Raw genomic sequence first — 26,422 nt, 5'->3', positions numbered from 1 at the left:
TAGTGTCTGCAAAACGAATCAAAACTAGCAAATAATAACATTGTCAAATTAAAAATGCAAATTAGGCCAATATCAGACAAAGCTTGCCAGTGTGACATTACACCTTATGATCATTCCATACACCATATATAGTGTATCTACTGCTTGTATTAATAGTATCTGCGAAATGAACCCTAATTATGTAATTTTAACTTTTATTACTGATACATGGAATAAGGTTAAGGTAAGGTGAACTCTGTTTGATACATATGTAGACCTTGCAAGAAATCCTTAGAAAAATTACTACTCACGATAAATATGCAAATCACCTAAAACAAAGCAGTCAATGAACTATTAAAATAAGGTCAGCCTCTTTCCTGTTATATATATTGGCAGTTCCGTATGGAAATCGATGGAGGTTATATTGACTCATGCTATGACGAATGAGCGATCATAAAAGACACTAACAGAAAGCAGTATATCCCCTCTTTTTTAAAGGGAAACAAATATATAAAGAAAAAATAATTTCAATTGTGCTATTTTTTTTTATCTTTGTATAACCGCATCATTATAATTAAAAGGTAACTGTTATTATCACACGTTCATTATAAAGTACTAGCTACTAAATATCACCATGATCATTATAATGAACAAGCAACTATGAATATCCTTCAATCAATGTCATCGGTTTTTTTCTGTTTTCTATTCACTCTCAAGGATCTAAAAAAGAGAAACAAATAGTTTTACACAATGTCCCCAACCTTTTTATGAAAATTTTCTGATATTAAAAAAAAACATTATGAATGTAAATGCCATATTCACGACTGTATTATCTAATGTCATAACGGGAGAGAGAATATTTATCTTATGTGTAGATTATGAAAGACACGTGTAGGTTTGTCTCTTTTTAACTGTTTCACTTTCTAATAAAATTTACAGAGCATGTTTTCATATTCTGCATACACTAATCTGGTTATACCCAGTTCTACTTTTCGTTTAGTATTTTCAACAAATTGTTGAAAGTGTTTACCATTGCCAAAAAACCCGACAATCCAACTTACAAGCTTCAAAAAATATTGCAAGCCAAATTTTTACTTAAGTTGTGTAAGTCTATAATGAGACGGAATTATGATTGTCGATTGATTTACTCAATGTGTAATCTTCATGATATATTTATAACTACTCAAGGATGTTTAATTCAAACGTACATGAGACCAAGAGAAGGCACTATGAAAATAAGGTAAAAATCTTTTCACTGTACAATTAGTTTAACACCAACCTATTGTTGGATTTTTGAATTGCTTCTCTTGGTATTTTGCATGTTTTATGGATTTGCCTTTATTGATATCTGTAGAATTTATGTAAATCTATTTTAACTCTTAAGGTTCAAAACCAAATGCATTTCATGCCTTTTAATACAGTAATGCACATGAATTTGGTATGGTTGAGTAAATTTTGATAAATCAATAATTCAGATAACTCGAATGTCCCACACCTGTCGATTTATGCAGCAGAAGTAAAATTTAAGTCCATTTTTGTTTTGTTTTAAATAGAGTAATAACCATGTTACTTACTCTTACAATCAATTAATTTGTTTGTTAAAACACTTTAAATGTTATAATTCATAAGAAAAAAACGGCAACTTTATTGTATTTATTGAAAAATAGGTGTTATCTTTAATGTTTTCTTACATCAAATTCTTTATGGAATATTTCAAAAACTTAATTAAAAACTTTTTTTACATTAAAAAATAAAACGTTAAATATTGTTCACTTGTTATCCACATAGCCCAATAAATGTTTGAAAAACATTATAGGATTAACAAAATTTTCTTCTAGAGTTATTGATGTGTAAAGCAGGGCTCTTAATCACAAACTTAACATAAAAATCCTTCGGACTTTTATTCAGTTTGTGAGTTGATCGCCCTTATAATGCTTAAGTCAAATAATCGGTTTTTTTATTAACATTTTTTTGTGTAAACGCTACTATAAAAACCATCAAATGCACAATTGACATGCCGTAACTAAGGAGTTGGTCGCCATATTGACTTTCTAAAATCCACAAATGTTCGTAAAATGCAACGGAATCTAAAATGGAATAACACCTACCTCGAAAACTTCATTTTAATGAGGTATTATCTGAATATGAAGCGTGCAAGTATTTAAATAATATATCTAATGTAAGTTTTCATTCGTATGACGTCGTGTTTTGCCATGACGTAAATTCGCCAAATCATTCATAAAATTTCGCGGACTTTTGTTTGAATTAAAATTTGATTCATTTTCGAAGCTTTAGTGTATTTATTTTATTTCTTTTTTTGATATATATGCAATAAAATAGTCACAACTGAAATGCATTTTTTTTTATCTCAATTTGCTGAAAATCCAAGGATTACTGCAAGCTTGTGTACCGCGCATTAAAAGATGACAAAAGTAGTTTCGGAAACATGGTTTATCGAAGTGTAACCTTAGAGAAAATTTCTAGTTGACCAATTATAAATATAGATATAGATATGCAAATCATATAAGAATTATAGCTATGTATTTTATCAAAGTTATCTGTTAATTTGGTTATCTGTGAGATTTTACTTTGACTTAAAACTATCACAAAGACCATCTTGATAAGTTAATACGTCTCAGTAAGTAATAAGTTCTTATCATGAAATATGGATTATTTGTATAATGCAAATATTATATAAATTAAACGCGATGTAAGGTATACATCTATGACACTACAAATTAAAGAAACCAAACTGAAAGACATAAACATATCAACATAGTGTGACGGACCACATGCAGGGATTAACGACTTATACATGTTAAACATGCGATATGAAGCATTTATCTACAATTCATTTTCAAACTAAATTTTTACTTTAAGTCACTTAATATTTACCGACGAATATAAGCATCTGATGCAGTACAATTGGTGCCATCAATGGTATCAAAGAACAAATAAATTTTCTTAACGATTGTAAATAAATATTTCTTTACAAGTTATCGTGTTTAGATATAATTTTGTACCAGCTTATTTCTCCCATGATAATTTTGAAGTATTAAACATTTTAAATCGATTGTTCGCTCGATTGTTGTTGACAAATCTCTAGTGACATATATCAAAGTTTCAAATGCAAAATGAATTTAGTAAGAAATGGTCGATTAATTTCAAATGCAAAATGGGAAGACATTTTTCCATTCAGTATAATACCTCTTTGGATGTTTGTCGGTTTTTTCCCCATTCTGTATTTAGATCGTTTTTTTTTATATTTGAAAAAAAACACGCAACATCATGTAACCATAGTTTGTTCTCTTTATTTAATGGAAATGGAAACATTGATCCATTAGTTTAAGTTTAACATGAAAAGGAAAATATCTCATGAATATTCATGATAACGACAATAATAAATTAATACTTACTAGTACAAGTACCAGATTTGAGAATGATATCATCAATAGCAATGTCACCCTGGTCACCATTCCCCCGAGTCGCTCCAATGCTGATCTATAACAACACATTTGTAAATGGTATTGCAATACACTGTCACAAACTATATTAAATATGTTGGTACTAATTTTTCATTTTTACGTTTTAAATAAAAACTTTTTTATAGATGTATTGTTAATTGTAATTAGGTCTTTCCACTTTTCTTTGGAAAGACCTATTGTTTTTCTTCTAATTATTTGTTTTTTTCTTCCGCCTAATTTTGTTCTTGCGATAAACATTTGTTTCGCAATATGTCGCTTTGATATTTGGTATATGATATCGAACAGTTTATGCGCTTTTGAAATTTACCCTGCGTAACCGAATACTATTCTTTGTAGGAGTTATCTCCCAAACACTGTTTTCCTTGTGCTCACAACTCCTTCGCAACCGTAAAAGATAACGACAAATTTATTTTACAAAATTGCTCGTTATATCCTTTGCATGATTTGTCCTATTTTGACCGAAGCAATATGATCTCTCCATATGAGAGTTATTTCCCCTTATGCATCTGATATAAGTGATATGCATTTCTATCTTATAAACCATAAGTGATAGAGACCTAGGATCTTTTGATTTGAGGTCCTTGATCCAAAAAAATGAAAATTAGGTCAAGGTCACAAGGTCATATTCTAATATTTGAATTTGGCTTATTTTCACTTATATCCAAAGACCGTATAAGATATCAACAAATTATTTTTACTAAATTGTTAGTTGCAACGTGTCGTAACACATAAATTTTTATTACAAGGGCACGTTGAACGTAAAAGGGAGTTTTCTCCCCTCTTGTATTTAAAAATACGTGTTTGGTGATATAAGTCATTAACCAAATATAATTAAGACCTATGGTCTTTTGATTTGAGGTCCTTAGTTCATGACCTTAAAATTGATCTCAAGGTCATAGCTTAATTTGACGTTCTAGATTTTGACCTTTGCTTTTATTTTATATGTATACATGATAAAGCTATGAAACTTTTGGAAAAAGGTATCAAACCATTTAACCTTGAAAGAAACAACCGGAAATGACCTTTTGTTAACCGGAAGTAGCTATTTTTTGTACTTTATTAATATAAAAGTATATAGAACCAGATATTTTTGGAATCAGTGTCAAGTAAATATTCAAATATAATCGTAAGTAACATTTTTCAAACCAGAAGTAACAAATTATCTCCCTTATTTAAAAAAAATGTATGGAAACCAAATATTTTTGGAATCAGTGTACTAGAAGCTATCATTTGACGATTGAAATGACATTTTAAACTTAGTTTCACAACTTTAATATCAAAATACATTGTTTTGATGGAAAGACCTTCAATTGTTCTCTGAACAATTGGTTTTTAATTTTATTTATTTTCTGTATGGCTGTAATTCATACGTGATCTTGATCTTTTTTGTTTTGTTTAAAAGAATTAACAATATATACCAATATATTTTACTGAATTTGAGATATCAAGTTACAATAATTAGTAAATACAGTGAATATATTTAGTGATATCACGACAAAAGACATCATGGAACAAAACAAAGTTAATGCAGTGAACATATCTGTGAAACATTTTTATAAAATATCGATCAGCAGGCTCTTCATGGATTCACAATACTTACATATTGATAATTTAATTGGGGTATATCAAGTTACACAATACTTACAGGTTGATAACACCAGTGTTGTATGTCAAGTTACACAATACTTACAAGATGATAACTAAAGTGTGATATGTCAAGTTGCACAATACTTCCAGGATGGTACATAAAGTGTGGTATATCAAGTTACACAAAACTTACAGGATGATACCTGAAGTGTGGTATATCAAGTTACACAAAACTTACTGGTTGATAACAACAGTGTTGTAAGTCAAGTTACACAATAATTACAAGATGATAACTAAAGTGTGATATGTCAAGTTACACAATACTTCCAGGATGGTACATAAAGTGTGGTATATCAAGTTACACAAAACTTACAGAATGATACCTAAAGTGTGGTATATTAAGTTACACAAAACTTTAGCCATGGAGTTGTCAGTTTGTTTTAGATTTATGAGTTTGACTATCCCTTTGGTATCTTTCGTCCCTCTTCTTTTACTGGATGATAACAACAGTGTTGTATGTCAAGTTACACAATACTTACAAGATGATAACTAAAGTGTGGTATGTCAAGTTACACAATAGTAACAGGATGATAACTTATGTCTGGTATATCAAGTTACACAACACTTACAGGATGATAACTAAAGAGTGGTATATCAAGTTACACAAAACTTACAGGATGATACCTAAAGTGTGGTATATCAAGTTACACAAAACTTACAGGATGATAACAACAGTGTTGTATGTCAAGTTACACAATACTTACAAGATGATAACTAAAGTGTGGTATGTCAAGTTACACAATAGTAACAGGATGATAACTTATGTCTGGTATGTCAAGTTACACAATACTTACAGGATGATAACTAAAGAGTGGTATATCAAGTTACACAAAACTTACAGAATGATACATAAAGTGTGGTATATCAAGTTACACAAAACTTACAGGATGATAACAACAGTGTTGTATGTCAAGTTACAAAATACTTACAAGATGATAACTAAAGAATGGTTTGTTAAGTTACATAATACTTACAGGATGATAACTAAAGAGTGGTATAACAAGTTACACAATACTTACAAGATGATACCTAAAGAGTGGTATATCAAGTTACACAAAACTTCCAGGATGATAACAACAGTGTTATATGTCAAGTTACACAATACTTACAGGATGATAACTAAAGTGTGGTATGTCAAGTTACACAATAGTAACAGGATGATAACTTAAATCTGGTATGTCAAGTTACACCAGACATACAGGATGATAACTAAAGTGTGAAATAACAAGTTACACAATACTTACAGGATGATAACTAAAGAGTGGTTTGTTAAGTTACACAAAACTTACAGGATGATAACAACAGTGTTGTATGTCAAGTTACACAATACTTACAAGATGATAACTAAAGTGTGGTATGTCAAGTTACACAATAGTAACAGGATGATAACTTATGTCTGGTATGTCAAGTTACACAACACTTACAGGATGATAACTAAAGAGTGGTATATCAAGTTACACAAAACTTACAGGATGATAACAACAGTGTTGTATTTAAAGTTACACAATACTTACAGGATGATAACAACAGTGTTGTATGTCAAGTTACACAATACTTTCAAGATGATAACTAAAGTGTGGTATGTCAAGTTACACAATACTTACAGGATGATAACTAAAGAGTGGTATATCAAGTTACACAATACTTACAGGATGATAACAACAGTGTTGTATGTCAAGTTACACAATACTTACAAGATTATAACTAAAGTGTGGTATGTCAAGTTACACAATAGTAACAGGATGATAACTTATGTCTGGTATGTCAAGTTACACAATACTTACAGGATGATAACTAAAGTGTGGTATGTCAAGTTACACCAGACATACAAGATGATAACTAAAGACTGGTTTGTCAAGTTACATAATACTTACAGGATGATTTAAAGAGTGATATGTTAAGTTACACAATACTTGCAACATGGTTAAGGAATTGTTGAAAGTCTACCAAAGCAGTTAGTAACATAATACTTACAACATTAATATAACAAACAGATCAAAGGAAACTATTATGAATGTTCGATTTAGATCAGTGACGGTGTGTCATTTCAATTTGGTATTCATGTTTGCGATATTTATCCATGTCATTTGGACTGCTGGATACTCGTCTCATTATCAATCATATGCAGATACCACTTTTCCGCATTTCCATATGTTGAGCACTTTTTACATTTTAACGGCAACATGACATACTTTGATAGCAATTTCTGCTTAAGAATGTACTTAGGTGAGGATTTGTGGAATTTAAAAATGAAGAATTTCAAATTGATACCTTAAGTCACAATAGCGATAGTTAAGGAACAAACTAAGCGAAAATATCGATAGGTCATGGAGCTCCTTTTTGAGATAACTATTTTTTTTAAATGGCAGGAAAAAGCTAGCTCGGACTTTTATTTTATTTTACATTGGTATTATTTTGATCTCGAATCAATAGAAAAAAATTTAGAATCTACTTAAATTTAGAGCAAATGACCCTTTACGGCCTATTAAGTTTATATAAAAAGACAAATTGGTGTGAAAGGGTAAAATATTTTACATTGTTTTGTATGAAAGAAAATGAAGGAGTCTGAACATTTGATACAATTTCCAAAACCTCACATAAGTTCAATTTAAAATCTTATTTTTCATACATTAGTTACAAATGAGTCGTAGTATACATACACGAAGATTACTATATTGTGGGATATCTATGGTAGCAGTTTTCCAAGAGTCAGGATCAGGTTGCTGTCCTGTTATTGTCCATATGCGAGTCAAAGAAGATGTGTTATCTGATGTATATACTCTCAAAGATCCTATATTTGGTCCGTTCATATGGTACTGGAAGGACAGACACCAAGGACAGGCTGGAAAAAAATCAGTTAATGATCAATATATTGAAACGACCTCAATGAGACATGAAATTAAGATGTGACGAATACAATATTATTCACGTGACTATTTTGATTACTTATTCTTTCATCGTAAAGGAAATTTCCCATCGGCAGATAGTTTTAAAGTTTCATTAGCTACAAGTTCGATTTGAAATTAAATATACGTTGTGTTCTTCTCTCAGAAATGTACCATGTTTACTGAAGAGGTATAATCATGTTGTATTGTAATATTGACGTCTAGCGTAACTGACGTATACTTGAAAATCAAATTGCAGACTCTGAAGCTTTTTTATAAGAATACGAAGTCTATAAAAAGGACAAATGCAACCAGTTAATTCAATACTAGTAACCTAGATCATGTTTGTTAAATCATGTCAGTAACGAAGTAATTATATGGCCTTCAAAATACCGTTTTGATTCATTACATCTCTGAAGAGATTTTAATTGTCGAAATTCGGATATGATGTACCAGTTTTTTGCACCTCATGTTTGCAGTTTACCATTTTTTGCTCAAGTCAATCGTGTGTTTTTTGTTTTCTGTTGGGTATAAAATTGATAAGTAAGAACGTTTCGTTTTTCTGGTAATCCGTTTATTGGCAATCGAAATGACAATCAGCAGGATTTAAGAACATCCGTGCGTTTTGGTAAAATATACTTTTCCACTTTTCTGCTCTTTTTGTAAATGTTGTCTGTGCTGTATTGAGACCCCACTACAAATATGTTTTTTACATTCACACGTATAAAAATTTTGGTTTTTATTAGACAAAATTATAAGTTTGAACGTTTTGATGCTTATAAATTCATTCACAGAAAACAGCGATTTAATATTGCTCAACAAAATAACAACCTACAAAATGTTAAACAATTTGTGTTAAACCATTCAAATAAATAATTTACAAACACAGAAATTATTACGTTGCGTAATCACTGGTATTAAACTGATAAACGTCACTTGAATTACGACTATCCCTATATTGCGACGGCAGATATAGGTAAATGCTTTACAGTCATTTTTCTCATATGTAACATTTTTTTGTCAATTGTTACTCAGCTGCAAGGTTTTTCTATACCAATACACCATGTTTGATTCGTAAAGGTGCAATAGAATTGTCTAAAGGCTTTGAAAATTGTGCTGTTGAAAATTCGGGATGATAATCGTAACTCAATGGCATTTTTCTTTTTTTTCGATAATCGTAATTTCTTTATCAGGTAATAGTAACTGAAAAATAATAAAATGTGTATTTGAGCATTTCAATAGTATTTTGCGTATTAAAATGCAAATGTCCAGTTAAACGATGACATAAATCCAAAATACCAATGGTATTCAGAATTAAGAGTATAGGTAATCCTCATTGGTTGATATGTGCGCCCGTAAATTTTTATTATTTGAGACTTCGTGCATTCTGCATAATATCATAGGCAAACTTTTTTTTTCCTTAGCCCTAACAGAAATGACATGTCTTTTCAACGCTAGGACGAGACACGTTTTTTAAGTGCAAAATTGATATGATTTTTAGTACAAAATACGTTAAGAAAAGCAACGCGAACCTATATTTTTTGGACCAAAAATGACTGTCCGAATAACTTTTCTCCAATTCTAGCAAGGATTTGTTAAAAAAATCGACTTTCTAAAGTCTGTATCACAAAAAAGGCTATCATTGTCGCCTATGGGGAAATTAATTGTTTATTTCAATCTGTATGTTAGGACGTTTCGTTAAACAGTTTGGATGGTAAATGATCTAGAATAGTTTATTGTTACTATTAAAATTTATAAATTTAAAATTGCCTCTTCTCTCATTCCCTTTTTTGGAGACATTCCTTATTATTTGAAATTTCTTTATTTTAACATAGTTCGTGTTTTCCCAAATTCCAAATTTCCTGAAGCTTGCGGTTCACCCTTTCAATTTTATGATATACTAGTACGTAGCTGTTTTCATTTAAACTATTATTCATACATGAACAAAAAAGAATGACATAAAATGTTGGAACGATTTCGTGATTAATTCATCACCATAATTTTATCGTATGCTGTCAGATATACGTTTCAATGTCAATAACAATAAAACACTATCCAGTTACGATTATCCTCTCATTATATGTACCATAATTACGATTATCTTGTTTTCCCAGTTACGATTACCATCCCGAACTTTTCAACAGCAATTTTCAAAGAACTAGAGCACCGTTACGATACAAATATGATGTAAGGGTATAGAAAAACCTTGCAGCTGAGTAACTATTGACAACACAAATGCTACATTTGAGAAAAAAATACTGTACAGATTTTACCCATATCTGCCGTCGCCATATTGGGATAGTCGTAATTCCAGTTACGGTTATCGCTTTTTAAATACCAGTGGTAATTAGGGCTTGGACTTTATACCGACGCGAAAAATCTCTAGGACAAGTATCCTTAAAGATTTATAATAAAATTCGCAAGTAAACTGATTAAATCATTTCTTCTATGAATAGAAAACTGTACTGCCACCAAATCATTCATTTACAGAAAAGTCAGAAAATTTAGTGTTCTCCTAGTTTAGGCGACAATCCTATAGAACACTTATTCCACACAAAAATGGAACTTTCATATTAAAAACCAAATAAAACAAAAAAAAAACATGACAAAAAAAGAAAATGCAATGTCTACGTACTTTACTACACATTCAAACAATTAAGAGCAATAAAGCAGAAAAACAACAACATTACAGTAGTTGAACATAACAACATCTACGCCAATGAGGGTGAATATTAGTCAAACGACGAAATAGACTATGTTGAAAAACTAGAAATCAACAAAAAAAATACCACGATTTAAATTAATGAAATTGTATACAACATGAACAACGACAGCTACTTAGACGAAATAAAAGAATTTAATTAAATGTAAATTAAATTTATTTATTGAATTAACATATACATGTTTTGAGACTCGACAAATCGAGTCATCCTTTACTCTTATTATGATAACTTGAGCATGTGATAGCCGAGTAGTAAAAGTCCGTGCAATTTAACGGTCACTTTTACATTGAAAACCGAAAGGAGAGGACGCTAAATAATTAAGACCCGTCCTCTCCCACCCTTATGAACTGAACTTTGTTTGCTGCTGGTTTTATTTATTTTTCAGATGCTCCAGTCTTCATACAAATATCCGTCATGGTAACATGCTGAAGCCCAGTCACACAACCGGAGCGAAATGTAATCAATTTTATGCAGACTATGGATAGCCCAGCTGCTAATTCTGAAATATTTCTGAATGGGCCGCCCTTCAGTACACCAGCTTTAATTTGGAACGCCAAGCTGTGATACACTGATTAGTTCAATCGTGTTGTTGTTGTTTGAATGAATTTTGATTAAATGTTGCCATGACAGTTCAATATCCAAACAAAATTAGTGTTTGTTATTTGTTGTAGTGATATACAAATCAAGGCATCAATGGCGTCTGTTCGTCAATTCTGATATTTGGTTAATTTACACCAAGTGATCAAATGATATATTCAATAATATCGAAATACATCAAATACGAAAACCAATATATAAAAACACCCTTTGCCTACGTTCTGCCTACAATCCATAAACTGGATAACGAAATACTGTAAGACGTATATGAAAAACAAACTGAAAATATATTCCCAGAACCAACAAGTCGTATCATTTCACATTGCAACGTTCAGTTAAAAAAAATCGAACAATAGTTGGAATTTTCTACTTATTACATATCGTTAAAACACGAACGACTATTTGTAAAGAAGATTTTTTTTAGATACTTTTATTCTTGGGTATCAATTTATGATCGTTGACATCCATTTCTTTTATAAAATCATTGAGCTTATATCATGTCTTTTTAAATGAGTATATCTTTTTTAAAGCAGTAACCTCAATATCTTTTACTCCACTCTTACTGACTAAAACCTGTTTAAACGGGACAGAATGATGTCCAATACTAACTTATAGAATAGAAATACTTGGATGATAATCAACTCTAATATATTTAATCTAAACGAATACTGGGATGATAATCAACTCTAATATATTTAATCTAAAAGAATACTTGGATGATAATCAACTCTAATATATTTAATCTAAAAGAATACTTGGATGATAATCAACTCTAATATATTTAATCTAAAATATTGTGAGGTACTCTTATTGGTTTTATCAAAAAGCCTTTTGAATCCTTGGTTGCTTTTTTGCATGGTGTTATGGTATTATTGATAACTGATATACAATTTCATGAGTTTTTTTCTTTCTAACCAAAACATTAAATTCGGCATATTTTTGTACTAATAAATAATCCATCAATCGAAACCATTTTGATAGAGAAAAAAACTTTTACAAACCACCCTGTAGAAGAGGCAACCATGTCAATCCCAAACATTCCTCTAAAGTCTAGTTATAACCTTCATGATTTCAGGTAGTCTGTTATTTTGTGAACATAAAGTATAATGAAAATGAACAAAATAACTAGGGAAACACAATAACCAGTTATTATGAAAGTCCTACCTTGAAAGTTTGTACCATCTGTATCGAGTACAGCCAATGAATCAGGGCGTTTGTTAATGGTTGTCTCTATGAACATGTAGTATATCCCCTCGGCTGCTGATGTGGGACCAGTGCCACTGGTAGGAGTAGAACCCTAAAGCGACAACAGTTAAAACATAAAAACCAATAAAATTAATATGTATTTCTATCCACGTTCATTGCGTTATTTGTAGAAACACATGTTGAAGGTGTACCTTATCAACTTAGAAACTAGCAATCATTGTAACAGAGGGACGACATATACAAGAGGGGCAGTCAAATTCACGAAAGGGACAGGGATTGAAGTTACGACGTAAGGAACATATCCGATATCATCTTTGAAACGGTTATTCCATAACGGTTTCAATTTCACCATTTAGAACTTTTGTAATCTGTGAATTTATTCAAAACTGCTTTTTAAAAATTGTATGTTATTTTGTAATGTAATAGACTGAACAATCTAAAAAATATGCCACCGATTAACACTTTATAACCCTTTAAGATTACAAAAATAAGCATACAATTGATTTATTGAAATAATCAAATGTTAATACCAGAACCATTAAAGTGCATGTTAAATTAAGCTTCGTTTTTTTTTTTTTTTTTTGCATTGTTTTAATGCTGACACAAATAACTCGGGAAGTCGTAGGTTTTCGATAGATGCTGAAATAAAATTGTAATTTTGGTATGCCTACGTCACTCAAAATTACGGAATCATAAGAAACTTTATAATAAAAGGATATGAGGGGTATATACCATGGACTCACATATTTCAATTTAAAACATACTCTTACACTTAGATGACCCCTTTGTCTATCTGAATACGGTCAGATAAAACTACCCGATTCTAAATATTTAATGCAAATGACATGTTGCAGATCCAAAGTATGCCTTGATTGCTTAATCATGTAAATTGTCTTTGTGAAATAAGATCGATAAAAATCACATCTTAACCATTAATCTGCCAATTTAATACAATTCGTTATTTACACCTAGACACACACTATTTGTTACATGAGTATTTATATTTACAGATTTTTACATACCTAAGGTACTTTTCATGTATGTGTGAAGGAAAAATAATATAATATTGACACAGATATATGTTAGAAGTGTATATAATTTTGATATTAAAATGCAAATATTAAAACTAACATGGACATTCAATATGTTTACCGTATATTTGCAGAGACAAAATATACTTGTTTTTGTTAAAGAACTTACAGATCCCCGAGTCCAATCAAAATTATATCTAGCTAGTTTAAAAAAACATTGTTCAGTTGTCTCAAATCCACAGCTATAGGTTATTTCTGGTTTAACTGTTAATGATAATAAATCGTAATATGTTTAAGTCGATGGAATCATATTAATAAGATCAATAAGTCTTAACTGTACCATTGATTTAGGGGTGTCCTTTTGTCTATTTTGATTTATATTTCACTACAACATGCGTACAATGTAGCATCTCGAAAATATAATAAAAACTGTTTGTGTTCATATTGTTGGTTTTAATTTTGCATCTGTTCCAACCAATAATAATATACAAATTGAAATGATTATCTGTTGATGGTTATGTGATTCAGGAATCATTTTGGCTAGTACTATATGTGATGACTTAATTAGCAGTTAACGTTACAGTCAAAACAAATAAAATAGCAGTATGAAGACATCATTAAGGACAACGTCGCACTATATGCAATCTACCGTAATTGTTTTGTCTTCAACGGGAAAAGTTCAAATCGGATATAGTTTGTATAAATATGTTAATTTTAGATTTAAAATGACGTTGTTGTTGGATGCACTAGTCGCCACTTTCTTTGAAGTCGAGTACAAACTATCTATGAAAGAGGAGGAAAACACTTTTCTATGAATTGTTTCAAAAACAACTTTTACAGTTCAATATTATTTGCAACGTGGCAGCATGGTATCTTATTCAAACACTTGCCTGTGGATTCCTCCTCTTCGCAACATGGCTTTTCGTGGCAGCATGTGCCCTTATTAATCCATCCTGGTCCAAACTTTTGTTCACACGTTAGACCTTTTGTTCCACATTTACCATTAGAAGCCAGACATTGTCCAGTGAGTACTAAAGAGAACAGTACATCGATACAATATGATATCATTCGCTCTTGTTTATTCAGTTTATGATGTGATACATGTTTTAATACTAAAGATATATGTTCATAAAATGTAAACAATTCCATTATTGGAAAAGTGCTAAATATTACCGTCAAATTGCTGAAAATTCGGCAGTTATTCTAGCAAATAGATAGAGATATACCCTCCAAGCTCTAGTATATCTAATTATCAGATCAAACATGGTATTTAACAGAATTTTGAGGGAAACATACGAAAACATACATCTAAAAAAGAGGATGTGGTATGATTCACAATCATATTTTCAATATTACCCACGTAAAATATAGGACATAAATAAAAATGTGATATTTTTGAGAAAAGTGTTGATTTTTAATGTGTTATGTTATTGTGGTATTTATGATTTCTTGAAAACCACACCTCTCATTTTAATCTCCGCTGACGGGGTTTAAAGCTGAAATCAGAATGCAAGTATCTACCTACGTGTTCTTCAGTTACTACTGTAACACGTCCCCTTACTTACAAGTAACTTACGAGTTAAAGTTCCATTGCCAATTTGTTCGAATTGTTTAGTGTGTGCATACGTATTCATCTAAACAGGTTGTTTCTGTTTCTGGTGAAATGTATTGAATTGAATATTAAACATAAATTGAGTCATATTTACTTAAAAAATCGTAATAATCAATGTCACCATCTCCAAAAAAGAGGTTCTGGTAACTTTACAACGCTCATACGCATTTCTCTAGTAATTCTATTGAACAGCAACACTTTTCAACTTGAGTTTTTATTCCTTTTTAAATGTCTCCCAAACTCTTGTGTTAACACATTTTGTAAACAGTGTATCGGTTGAAAGCAGTCTTGTACACTAATTCTATTTGGATGTAACTCTGTTTAGATTGGTAAACCAAGTTCAAAGTTATCTTGCACGTGGACCTTGTTTTGACCCTCGCTCCAAATCTCAGCACTGTACATGTCAAAACATAATTGTTTGTGGTCAAAAAAGCAATTATAAAAAATCGTCTTTGATCAAAAAGCGAACAAGCTATACTACATGTAGTTATGACATACTTACTATTGCCATTAATCACATACACTGTGCAGAGGATGATTACAATCAAACAAAAAAACTTCATCATAATTCTGAAATTGATATTGTTCTATATTAATTCTATATTCCGAATTATTGAGAAAGAGCTAATTGCCAGATGCAAGTGCAATGCACTTACTTGTGATCAATTTTGATTGCTATTTCAAGCTCGAAAAAAACAAAAATTGAGGTCCAAACTTACCAATAAGGACAACCTGACGGGTTCGGATTGTTAAATATAACATTTTCAAGATAGTATGCACTGAAGCGGCTCATACATCATGTACATTTTGCTTTCCAATTATTTTAATACCTTATTACGACATTTTTAAATCAATTTTCATATGTTTAAAGAAGAAGATTACCTCTTGCTTGGTTTAATGGGATTCGCATGTTTTAGTTTTAAGTGGTGTTCTTTGTGATTTGTTTAATGTCTGAGATGTCTAAACCGATTACAGTCGTGTTTATTATTTATCATATAAAACTGTAAGTCAATTCTGATTTTAATAAAACAATCTTCGATGTAAATGTCAAAACACAACCAAGCTCGCCAGACGTGCGTTTCATCTACACAAGACACAACCGTGACGCTCAAATCAAAGGAGATGGAATGCCAAGTAGATAAAAAAACATTGGAAACCATCTTTACTTTTCAGTCTTTCAATACAAACTGGTCTGCAAAGTTTGCTACTGGCATTAAATCTGTATGTTTGTATTGACTTGTTGTTTCCAGATAGTTGTACAGAGAATGAAGTATTGAAACGGATGAGAAAAAAAGTTCGTGCAAACGTGATGAATATATAACTGCTTGTTTATCAATCATAGAAGGTTATTAATAGATACATCATGAATAGAGAACTATTAAAGCACAAAATAGACTTGGCAGGGCAATAAGAGCAATTTGTTTTCCGTATCACTAAAGCTTTAATAACAAGTTCATATGTTACAGGGAATTTGTAAAACCAGGGATTTGTAAAACCAGGGATTTTGTAAAATTACTGGACTATTCAGTGATTTTGTAAACTCACTAACAGTTTCAGTGGTTTTGCAAAATCCCTGAAATTGTAAGAGAGTTTCCAAAATCACTGAAAATAGAGCTATGGATTTTTAAAATCCCTCTTTATAATTAAGTATAATTTGCTTTTAGAAATATGTTTTTCTTAATATAAAAATAGACTAATGATCACTAATGATTTTGAAATATATTTGTTTAATAAACACTGTGAGCTAGAACTAGTGTATCCGGGTTACAAACTAGAACTGAAGAAAACACATCAAATATTTTTAGGAGATTTACGACACAACAGAAACACAACACTAAAATGTCATATACACAGAAACGAACTATAATATAACAATAGCCAATTTCCTGACTTGGTACAGGACAGTTTTAGAAAAAAAAAATCGTGGGTTGAACCTGGTTTTGTAACTAGTCAAACCTTGCGCTTTTATGGCAATGTTAACTCAAACATTCAAATGACAACATTAAATGATAGGACTACAATACAAATAAATGACAGAACATACAGGACAAAGAAACACACAAAAAAGGCTATCAAAAGGTACCAGACTTATTATTTAATACGCAAGACGCGCGTTTCGTCTACATTTTAATACGTCAGACGCGCGTTTCGTCTTCATAATACTCATCATTGACGCTCAGATAAAAACAGTTCGAAAGGCAAAACAAGTTAAAAGTTGAAGAGCATTGATGACCAAAATTGCCAAAAAAAGTGTGCCAATTACGGCTTAGTTAATCTGCTTGGGATAAGAAAATCCTCAGTATTTAGAATTAATTCATAATTTTTCCATTGGTAAATTTATACACATGATCTATATATTATTATATATAAAATATATACATGTGAACACCGAGGTGGTGACTAACTACGGAATAAAAACGAACACGTAAAACAAACTTAATCAGCACATAAAAAAGAGACAGCCGAACAATGCATTATATGTGAGCCGAAGAAATCGACCCACAAAGTGACGTCACATTTAAATTTCTTAACATTTCCAAAAAATAGGATAGAGTTCAAGATTAGGTTTGCAATACTGATATAACATGTATTAATAACTATGTAAATTACAATACTTATCAATATAAAATGTTGGTAGTAAATAGATAATTAATTTTATTATCTAGCTATGTCGGTATTTCTTCTAAATCAAACAGTAAACCAAATACATGGTATGAATTTAGTTGACCCAAACCAAAAACCGTATAAATGAAGTCGGTGATTAATTATCGTTTCCGTCACACACGAAAAGAACAGAAAAAAACGATAAGACATTTAACAAAACTTGATGAGAATAACAATCATAACATCAAAACTAAATACATGAGTTTTGGATAGCAAAATACTGCGAAAGTTCGAATTCACGCTCAGCAAAACATTCACAATCAGGAATAAGTCACGTTCGGTACTTAAAAGATCAGACGACGTATTGAAAAAACCTCAACCTAACACGTGGTAAAAATGTCCTTAATTAGTTTGGACAAAAACACATCGTATAGATCAACAACTTCGTGATGGCTTCCATAAAATTTACGGAGTGTCATTTTTAGTCTGTCTTCCTCGTAACTTTGTTGCAGCAGTTTCTGTGTTAGTAGCACACTTTTGTATATGAAGTTCGTATAATATGAACATGCACGATCATAACGTATAAACTGAGATATGCAAACACTATACAAAGGAGCAGAGGGTATGTTACTGCTGAAGATTTGAATATGATAATCGGGAAGTTGAAATCGTCCTGCTCATCATAGATTTTCGTGTGAAGTCGTTCATCTGTGTCAAAAAGTATGAATCAGTACTTCTAGTGTCAGTAGTATCCCTAATTTCAAATTTGCTGGAATATATGAGCTGAAATATGGTTTATTTAATGATAGGACATCACCAATATATTATACAAAAGGAAAATTAAAGAATTTCGCAAGGTGCTTTTTCGGTTTGTCTTTTAGAAGGTTCTGAATGAATTCTAATAACACTTTTACTTAAGTTAATACTTTTATAACGGTAGTTAAATTGTTGATAAAAAGTATTTAGCACATCAGATGGACCAGAGTGGTACTGTTTTTTAGCTTATGTTCACTACAAAACGGGTTATATCTCCTTCAGTCTGTTTTTTTAAATTCTGAAATTCTAAAAAAATCACTGTACAGCTTGGTACGTGCTTTTAAGAATAGAATAATTTTTGTTACTATTGCAATCACTACAAACTGCTCAGAGTCTGAATTTACCAGTTTTTGTGCTCGACCAGTAAAATCGAGCACACATTTTACTCCACTAGTCTCGACTTTGTTTCGACTGTTCTTAACTGTACTTAAGTGTACTCGACTAGGTCTCGACTTTACTAAATTAGTCTGATTCAGTACTTGATGATCTTGGTGTAGTCTGAAATGGTCTTGACCAAGGCTCGACCTGTCTCGACTAGTCTCAACCAGTCTCGACTAGTCTTGACCTTCAAATTTAGTTTACACTGGTGTAAATAAGCACATCTAACTAAATTAATTGTTGATCTTACAACATTCAAGCTTATTTAGTAGTCTGATTTATTGCTGAGAAATGAAAGAATTTAATTTTACAATAGGTAAAAATAAAAATTATTATATAAACATGATAAATTCAGATAGGCATCTTTAATTTTTTTCAAATCAACTTGGATTTTAATCGAACTATGCAGCTACCTTAGATATATATGAGGCTTACTGAATCCAAGGTCATTTTGTTTTTTGTTTTATTACTGTGAAATTTAATTATTAAATTAATCTAGGTAAAAAGAACTAGAATTTGCAAATCGGACTATATTCAGATAGTACACTTTATTTTTTTCAATAATTTTTTCAAATCAACTTGGATTTTCTTCAAACTATACACCTACTTTGGTGATGTATTAATCTTACTGAACCTAGGTTGTAATGGAGTTTGGTGTATTGCTGTCAAATTTAAGAAATAATTTATTCTAGGTAAAAAAAAATAGAATTTGCAGTTTGTACAAAATAGAGATAGTACACTTTATTTTTTTTTCATAACTTTTTCAAATTAACTTAGATTTTCATCAAACTCTTAAGCTATTTTTGTACTATTTTATCTTACTGAATCATGGGTTGTTATCTAGTTTGGTTTATTGCTGTCAAATTTAAATATTTAATTAAATTAGGTCAAAAAAGCTAGAATATGCAGTTCGGGCTATATTAAGATAGTACACTTTAATTCTTTTTATAACTTTTTTCAAATTAACTTGGATTTTCATTAAACTATACAGCTACCTTGATAATATATTGATCTTACTGAATCATAGGTCACTATGTAGTTTGGTGTATTGCTGTCAAATTTAAGAATTAAATTAATTTAGGTGAAAAAGCTAGGTTTTGCAGTTCGGACAAAATTTAGATAGTACACTTTAAATTTTAATAACTTTTTCAAATCAACTTAGACTTTCTTTAAACTATACATCTATCTTAGTAATATATTGATCTTACTGAATCACAAGTCATTTTGTTTTTTGTTGTATTGCTGTCAAATTTAAGAATTGAATTAATCTAGGTCAAAAAAGCTAGAATTTGCAGTTCGGACGAAAAAGAGATAGTACACTTTAATTTTTTCTATAACTTTTTCAAATCAACTTGGATTTTCATCAAAAATATAAAACAACACGTCCGAAGCGCTTTTCTGGATTTATCTTCATTTGGAACGCTCAAAGCCAAACATTTGAAATTCGAAGATGTATAAGTACCGAAAATCGTTGAAGAGCTATATGTTAAAAATACCTAAAATAAATAGCCAAATTCATCTTGAGCCAACTTTGCCTGAGGGAGTTGAAAACTTAGTTTCATAATAATTTCAAAATTTATAAACGGACAATTTTTGTAAAGTTTGTTTAATCATGTCAGTACCGAAGCACTGACTACTGAGCTGATGATACCCTCAGGGACTGATAGTCCACCAGCAGAGGTATCGACTCAGTGATGTAAAAATATAAAACAACACGTTTAATAATTTATTGTGTCCGAAGCGCTTTTCTGGATTTACCTTCATCAGGAACGCTCAAAGCCAAACATTTGAAATCCGAGATGTATAAGTACCGAAAATTGTTGAAGAGCTATATGTTAAAAATACCTAAAATAAATAGCCAAATTCATCTAAAGCCAACTTTGCCTGAGGGAGTTGAAACCTTAGTTTCATAATAATTTCAAAATTTATAAACGGACAATTTTTGTAAAGTTTGTTTAATCATGTCAGTACGGAAGCACTGACTACTGAGCTGATGATACCCTCGGGGACTGATAGTCCACCAGCAGAGGTATCGACCCAGTGATCATCAAACTATACAGCTACCTTGGTGGTATATTAATTTTTCTTAATCTCAGTTTGTTATGAAGTTTGGTGTATTGCTGTTACATTTATGAATCAAATTAATCTGAGTAAAAAGAACTAGAATTTGCAGCTCGTACTATATTCAGATAGTACACTTTAATTTTTTCAATTACTTTTTCAAATCAAACTTGGATTTTGATCAAACTATACAGCTACCTTGGTGGTATATTAATTTTTCTTAATCTCAGTTTGTTATGAAGTTTGGTGTATTGCTGTTACATTTATGAATCAAATTAATCTAGGTAAAAAAAATAGGATTTGCAGTTTGAACAAAATAGAGATAGTGCACTTTAACTTTTTCATAACGTTTTCAAATCAACTTGGATTTTCATCAAACTATACAGCTACCTTGGTGATCTTTTAATCTTACTGAATCTCAGTTTGTTATGAAATTTGGTGTATTGCTGTCAAATAAAAGAATCAAAAAAATCTGGGTTAAAAGAACTAGAATTTTGCAGTTCATGCTATATTCAGATAGTACACTTTAAATTTTTCAATATTTTTTTCAAATCAACTTGGATTTTCATCAAACTCTTCAGCTATCTTTGTAATATATTCGTCTTTCTAAATCCTAGGTTGTTATTTAGTTTGGTGTATTGGTGTCAAATTTAAGAATTTAATTAAATTAGGTCAAACAGCTATGATATTAGAAAGATATCTTTCCTTATAATTTGGGAAAAAAGAATATATGAAATAGTTATATAATTCCTTTAATGTGTTATTCCTTTTTGATACATATTATATAAATATATCAAAAAGGGATAAAACATTAAAGAAATTATCAAAATAGTTCTTCTGATTTGTGGTGATTTATAAAGCAATACATCGTGCCAGGGGCAAACTTATTAAAAAGATCACATCTACCAGAGAGTTTTAAATTCTAAATAACATTCATTCAAAGTTGCATCATCCTGGTAAAATCTAAATCGCAAGGCTTTATGAATTCACTAGATTATTAATACACGAGTTTAAGAAAAGTAGGGCTTTCTTATTACTTGTAAAACTCACTTGTACTGATGTTATTAAACCACGTATAGTGCCATGTCATTACATTTGACAAAAAAAATATTTTAAGATTTTATTAAAATAAATTTTGACTGAAACTTTGGAACACATTTTCTTTTTTAAAAGATTATCAAGGATTGTTATGAAAGTTCATGACATTAAATTCTTGTTTAAACAAACAAAAATGTTTTTTTTTTAAGATTTCATAACTTTTTTGAATCAGCTTGGATCGTAATGAAACTTTTATAGCTATTTTTATTATAAATTTCTCATACAAAAACCAAGGTTGTTTTGTATGTTGGTGTTTTGCTGTCAAATTTAATGACCTAGTTAATAGGTAATAACATTTTCAGTTTTGACAAAATTCAGATAGATACCTATAATTTAAATATTTAAATTTGACAGCAATAATCTAAATTACCAAATAACCTGTTTTTTTTGTAAGAAAATATATAATAAAGATAGCTGTAGGTTTGAATGAAAATCCAAGTTGCTTTAAAATAATCTAAAGTGTACTATCTGAATTTTATCTGCAATGCAAATTCCAGCTTTTTTTACTACATTAATTTAATTCTTAAATTTGTCCACAATACTACAAATTACATAACGACTTGTGAATCAGTAAGATCAATATATTAGCAGGATAGCTGTATAGTTGTAAAGAAAATCTAAGTTGATTTGAAAAAGATATGAAAAAATTTAAAGTGTACTATCTAAATTTTGTTCTAACTGCAAAACCTCGCTTTTTTTACCTAAATTAATTTAATTGTTAAATTTGACAGCATTACACTAAACTACATAATGACCTATGATTCAGTAAGAACAATATATTACCAAGGTAGCTGTATAGTTTAATGAAAATCCAAGTTGATTTGAAAAAAGTTATAAAAAGAATTAAAAGAGGGACGAAAGATACCAAAGGGACAGTCAAACTCATAAATCTAAAACAAACTGACAACGCCATGGCTAAAAATGAAAAAGACAAACAGAAAAACAATAGTACACACGACACAACATAGAAAACTAAATAATAAACAACACGAACCCCACCAAAAACAAGGGGTGATCTCATGTGCTCCGGAAGGGTAAGCAGATCCTGCTCCACATGTGGCACCCGTCGTGTTGCTTATGTGATTACAAATCCGGTAAATAGTCTAATTCGGTAGGTATATTCATGAAAGGGAAGGGGATTGTAGTTACGACTTAAGGAACATATCCGATATCATTTGTGAAACGGTTATTCCATAACGGTCAACCAACTCGTGATGGCGTCCGTAAAATTTACGAAGGGATGATTCCAACTTCACCATTTGGAACTCTTGGTTCAATAGCTTCCTTGTGAGCAGCAAACCTCTATAAAAAAAATCATGATAGGAAATGAAAGCACGGGAATATCGGTTCAAATGGGAGATATATACCCCGTATGCAGGTGCTGCTGGAATGTTGCTACTTAGAAATGGAAAGTTCACAATTGGAAAGCTGAAATCATCTCTTTTGTCGTAAAGTTTTGTTTTCAACCGACCCTCATTGTCAATTTCTAGAGTGTACTATCTCTTTTTTGTCCGAAGTGTAAATGCTAGCTTTTTTTACCTAGCTTAAATTAATCCTTAAATTTGACAGCAATACAACAAAAAAAAAAAAAAATGATCTGGGATTCAGTACGCTTAGTATATATCGAAGATAGTTGCATAGTTTGATGAAATTCCAAGTTGATTTGAAAAAGTTCTGAAATCATTTAAAATGTACTATCTCTATTTTTCCAAACTGCAAATCCAAGCTTTTTTTACCTAGATTAATTTAATTTTTTTAAATTTGACAGCAATACAACAAAAAACAAAATGACATGAGATTCATTAAGCTAAATATATATCTAAGATAGCTGCATAGTTTGATGAAAATCCAAGTTGATTTGAAAAAGTTATTAAAAAAATTGAAATGTACTCTCTCTATTTTGTCCGAATTGCAAATCCTAGCTTTTTTACCAAGATTAATTTAATTCTTCAATTTGACAGCAATACACCAGTCAAAACTAAATTTGAAGGTCAAAACTAGTCGAGACAGGTCGAGCCTTGGTCAAGACCATTTCAGATTACACCAAGATCATCAAGTATTGATTCAGACTAATTAAGGAAAGTCGAGACCTAGTCGAGTACACCAAGTGCTACTTTTGGTCTAGATTAATATATTCGGAATGGGCGTGACTTTAATATTCCGATAGATGGCGCAACATTGATATCACAAATGTCAGCTCAATTTCATGTTATTTTCATCAACATAGAATAGGGTTGATGTCCACTACGAAACTTTGTGTCCACTACGAAACGGTTTTGTCAACTATGAAACTCATCAAATTGTCAACTACGTTACATAAGTTGTACTGAAGAACTGTCTAATCTTTATCGATAAAAAATGGTTCTCCAATTCTTTCTAGTATATAAAGTAAAACAAATTGTAATGTCTATAGGAGACTTAAAGTGCAATTTGATGTCGTTTAGAAGCAGTTTCGTGGTTGACAATTGTCCCCTACAAAACAGTACTTAAGATTGCACTTTTTATTTACAAACAGGTCTATAATGGAGGTATTCAAAATAAATCTGAAGTTGATTTTCAATTTTTTTTTTGGTCTGAAATTCACACTTTTATTGAAGAACGCCCTGATACTGTATCAAGGTTTTTAAAAGCAACGCATACATCAATGTTTATCTTACCTCCTGTACAATTCCAGGTATATGATTGGTTAAAAGCGTCCGCGTGCAAACCGTGTATATTTGAAATTAGGTTAGTAGAGAGGCGGGGCTTATCTCATAAATGATTAGCAGTGGAGCTACGTCCCTTTATATTCCATATAAATTAAGAAGGGGGCGGGGCTTATTTCATACACTGTTAGTAATGGTTTTATGTCCCTTTATAAAAACAAAAAAGTACTGAGAAAAAAAACTTAAAAGTTCCAACAGACGAAGATATTGATGATTACGATTGTAATAAATTCATAAAACACATTTAAACCTTACAAGTCGTTATTGTTGGCATCTGTTTTTGTAGGATCAATGGAAGTATGTTTTTACTGCTAACAGTAATGAAGACTTGCTCATTTGAGAATCTTTAGTCTTAATTTCACACGTTAAGATCGTCGGTAAGATAAATTCGTTACACAGTGTGCTGGTGACGTAGTACTGTATATATGGGTCCAGTCAATTCCATATGGGGATTCGAGATTCGCTCTCTCACCCCATATGGAATTTACTGACCCCATATATACCATATTAGGTCACTAGCACACTATGTAACTAATAATATGTGTAATGGTGAATCTGCAGAGGTACAAGTTCGCAATTATTGCAGTTATTCCAGCTGTTAGTTAACGTTTGTACCAGTGCACGTTTAGTGATATACGTTAACCTAGTACGAGTTTGTAATATTATGAATGGACTTGCTATCCAGGGAGGAACAATATTCATCGGTCCTTCAGTACGAAAGTAATGAGACACAGATCATTGGAATGTTAAATTCTACGGGGATCAGGGGTGAGGTCTGACTGACCTCCCAATATTTAATGTAAATGACCCCAAACTTTACCCTAAGTCCATGATGTCACTCCATATGAAGTTTTGGTATAAAATGACATGTGCTTATACAACAGTTGGTCAATCATTCGTGGGCTTTACACTGGTTGAACAATTTATATGTTTTCTTTAAAATAAGCAAGAAATGAAATTTTTTATAGGCCCAGAAATATTCAAAAGATAATTAAAGTGAATTCGATTAACATAGATTCATTTTTTTCATCAATAAAATTTTAAAATAAACAAAAAATAACTGTAACAGAATGCTGTAACGAGGTCTTCCAGACAAAGCTGCCATAATTCGTAATTCCTATGGTCGCCTGACTTTAAGTAAAGTCTAATACTTAATGGTTCGGTGTAGATAAACATGATCAAGTGATATGCATACATTTGTATGTGACGCCTACGAGATTGACCTGAATGTCATTCAAATCTTTTTGAAATGATGAACAGAAATACATATGGTTTAGGAGTGGGTATCTCATTTATCATGTTTATCCCATGTACAAGTTCTAAAACAGGAGGGGGTTCGGAGAGCCAATGTTATTTTGTCCCATTCATGAATATATGTGGTTTAGGGCGGGGATCTCGACCGTTTACAAGTTCTCAAAGAGGAGGGGTGGGGTGACTCAAATGACGTCCCCTTTATTTGATTTGATTTGTAATAATGTCCAATACATGAATATATATATGGTTTAGGGTAGTCATATCGACCGTTTACAAGTTCTCAAACACGAGTGGGTTGGAGACCCAATGTTAAATTGTCCCATTCATAAATATATGTAGTT

The 26,422-nt window shown here is 31.0% G+C and overlaps 1 protein-coding gene across 1 annotated transcript in view; it reads right to left on the bottom strand.

The window, feature by feature from the left end:
* Positions 1-502: 502 nt before the first annotated feature.
* The window catches only part of LOC139498944 (MAM domain-containing glycosylphosphatidylinositol anchor protein 1-like), a 30,814-nt gene continuing 4,894 nt past the window's right edge, over positions 503-26,422 (bottom strand). Inside the window, exons 2-8 of the mRNA XM_071287534.1 lie at positions 15,668-15,735; positions 14,444-14,584; positions 13,723-13,817; positions 12,481-12,613; positions 7,772-7,953; positions 3,396-3,480; positions 503-699 (exon numbers count right to left, since the gene is read on the bottom strand). Of these exons, the coding sequence (XP_071143635.1) occupies positions 692-699; positions 3,396-3,480; positions 7,772-7,953; positions 12,481-12,613; positions 13,723-13,817; positions 14,444-14,584; positions 15,668-15,731 (708 nt within the window). The 5' untranslated portion in view covers positions 15,732-15,735 and the 3' untranslated portion in view covers positions 503-691. The remainder of the gene's footprint in view (positions 700-3,395; positions 3,481-7,771; positions 7,954-12,480; positions 12,614-13,722; positions 13,818-14,443; positions 14,585-15,667; positions 15,736-26,422) is intronic.

Source organism: Mytilus edulis, chromosome 12, assembly GCF_963676685.1.
Source record: "Mytilus edulis chromosome 12, xbMytEdul2.2, whole genome shotgun sequence".
NCBI classification, from domain to species: Eukaryota; Metazoa; Mollusca; class Bivalvia; order Mytilida; family Mytilidae; genus Mytilus; species Mytilus edulis.
This window is presented reverse-complemented; position numbering and strand designations above follow the sequence as displayed.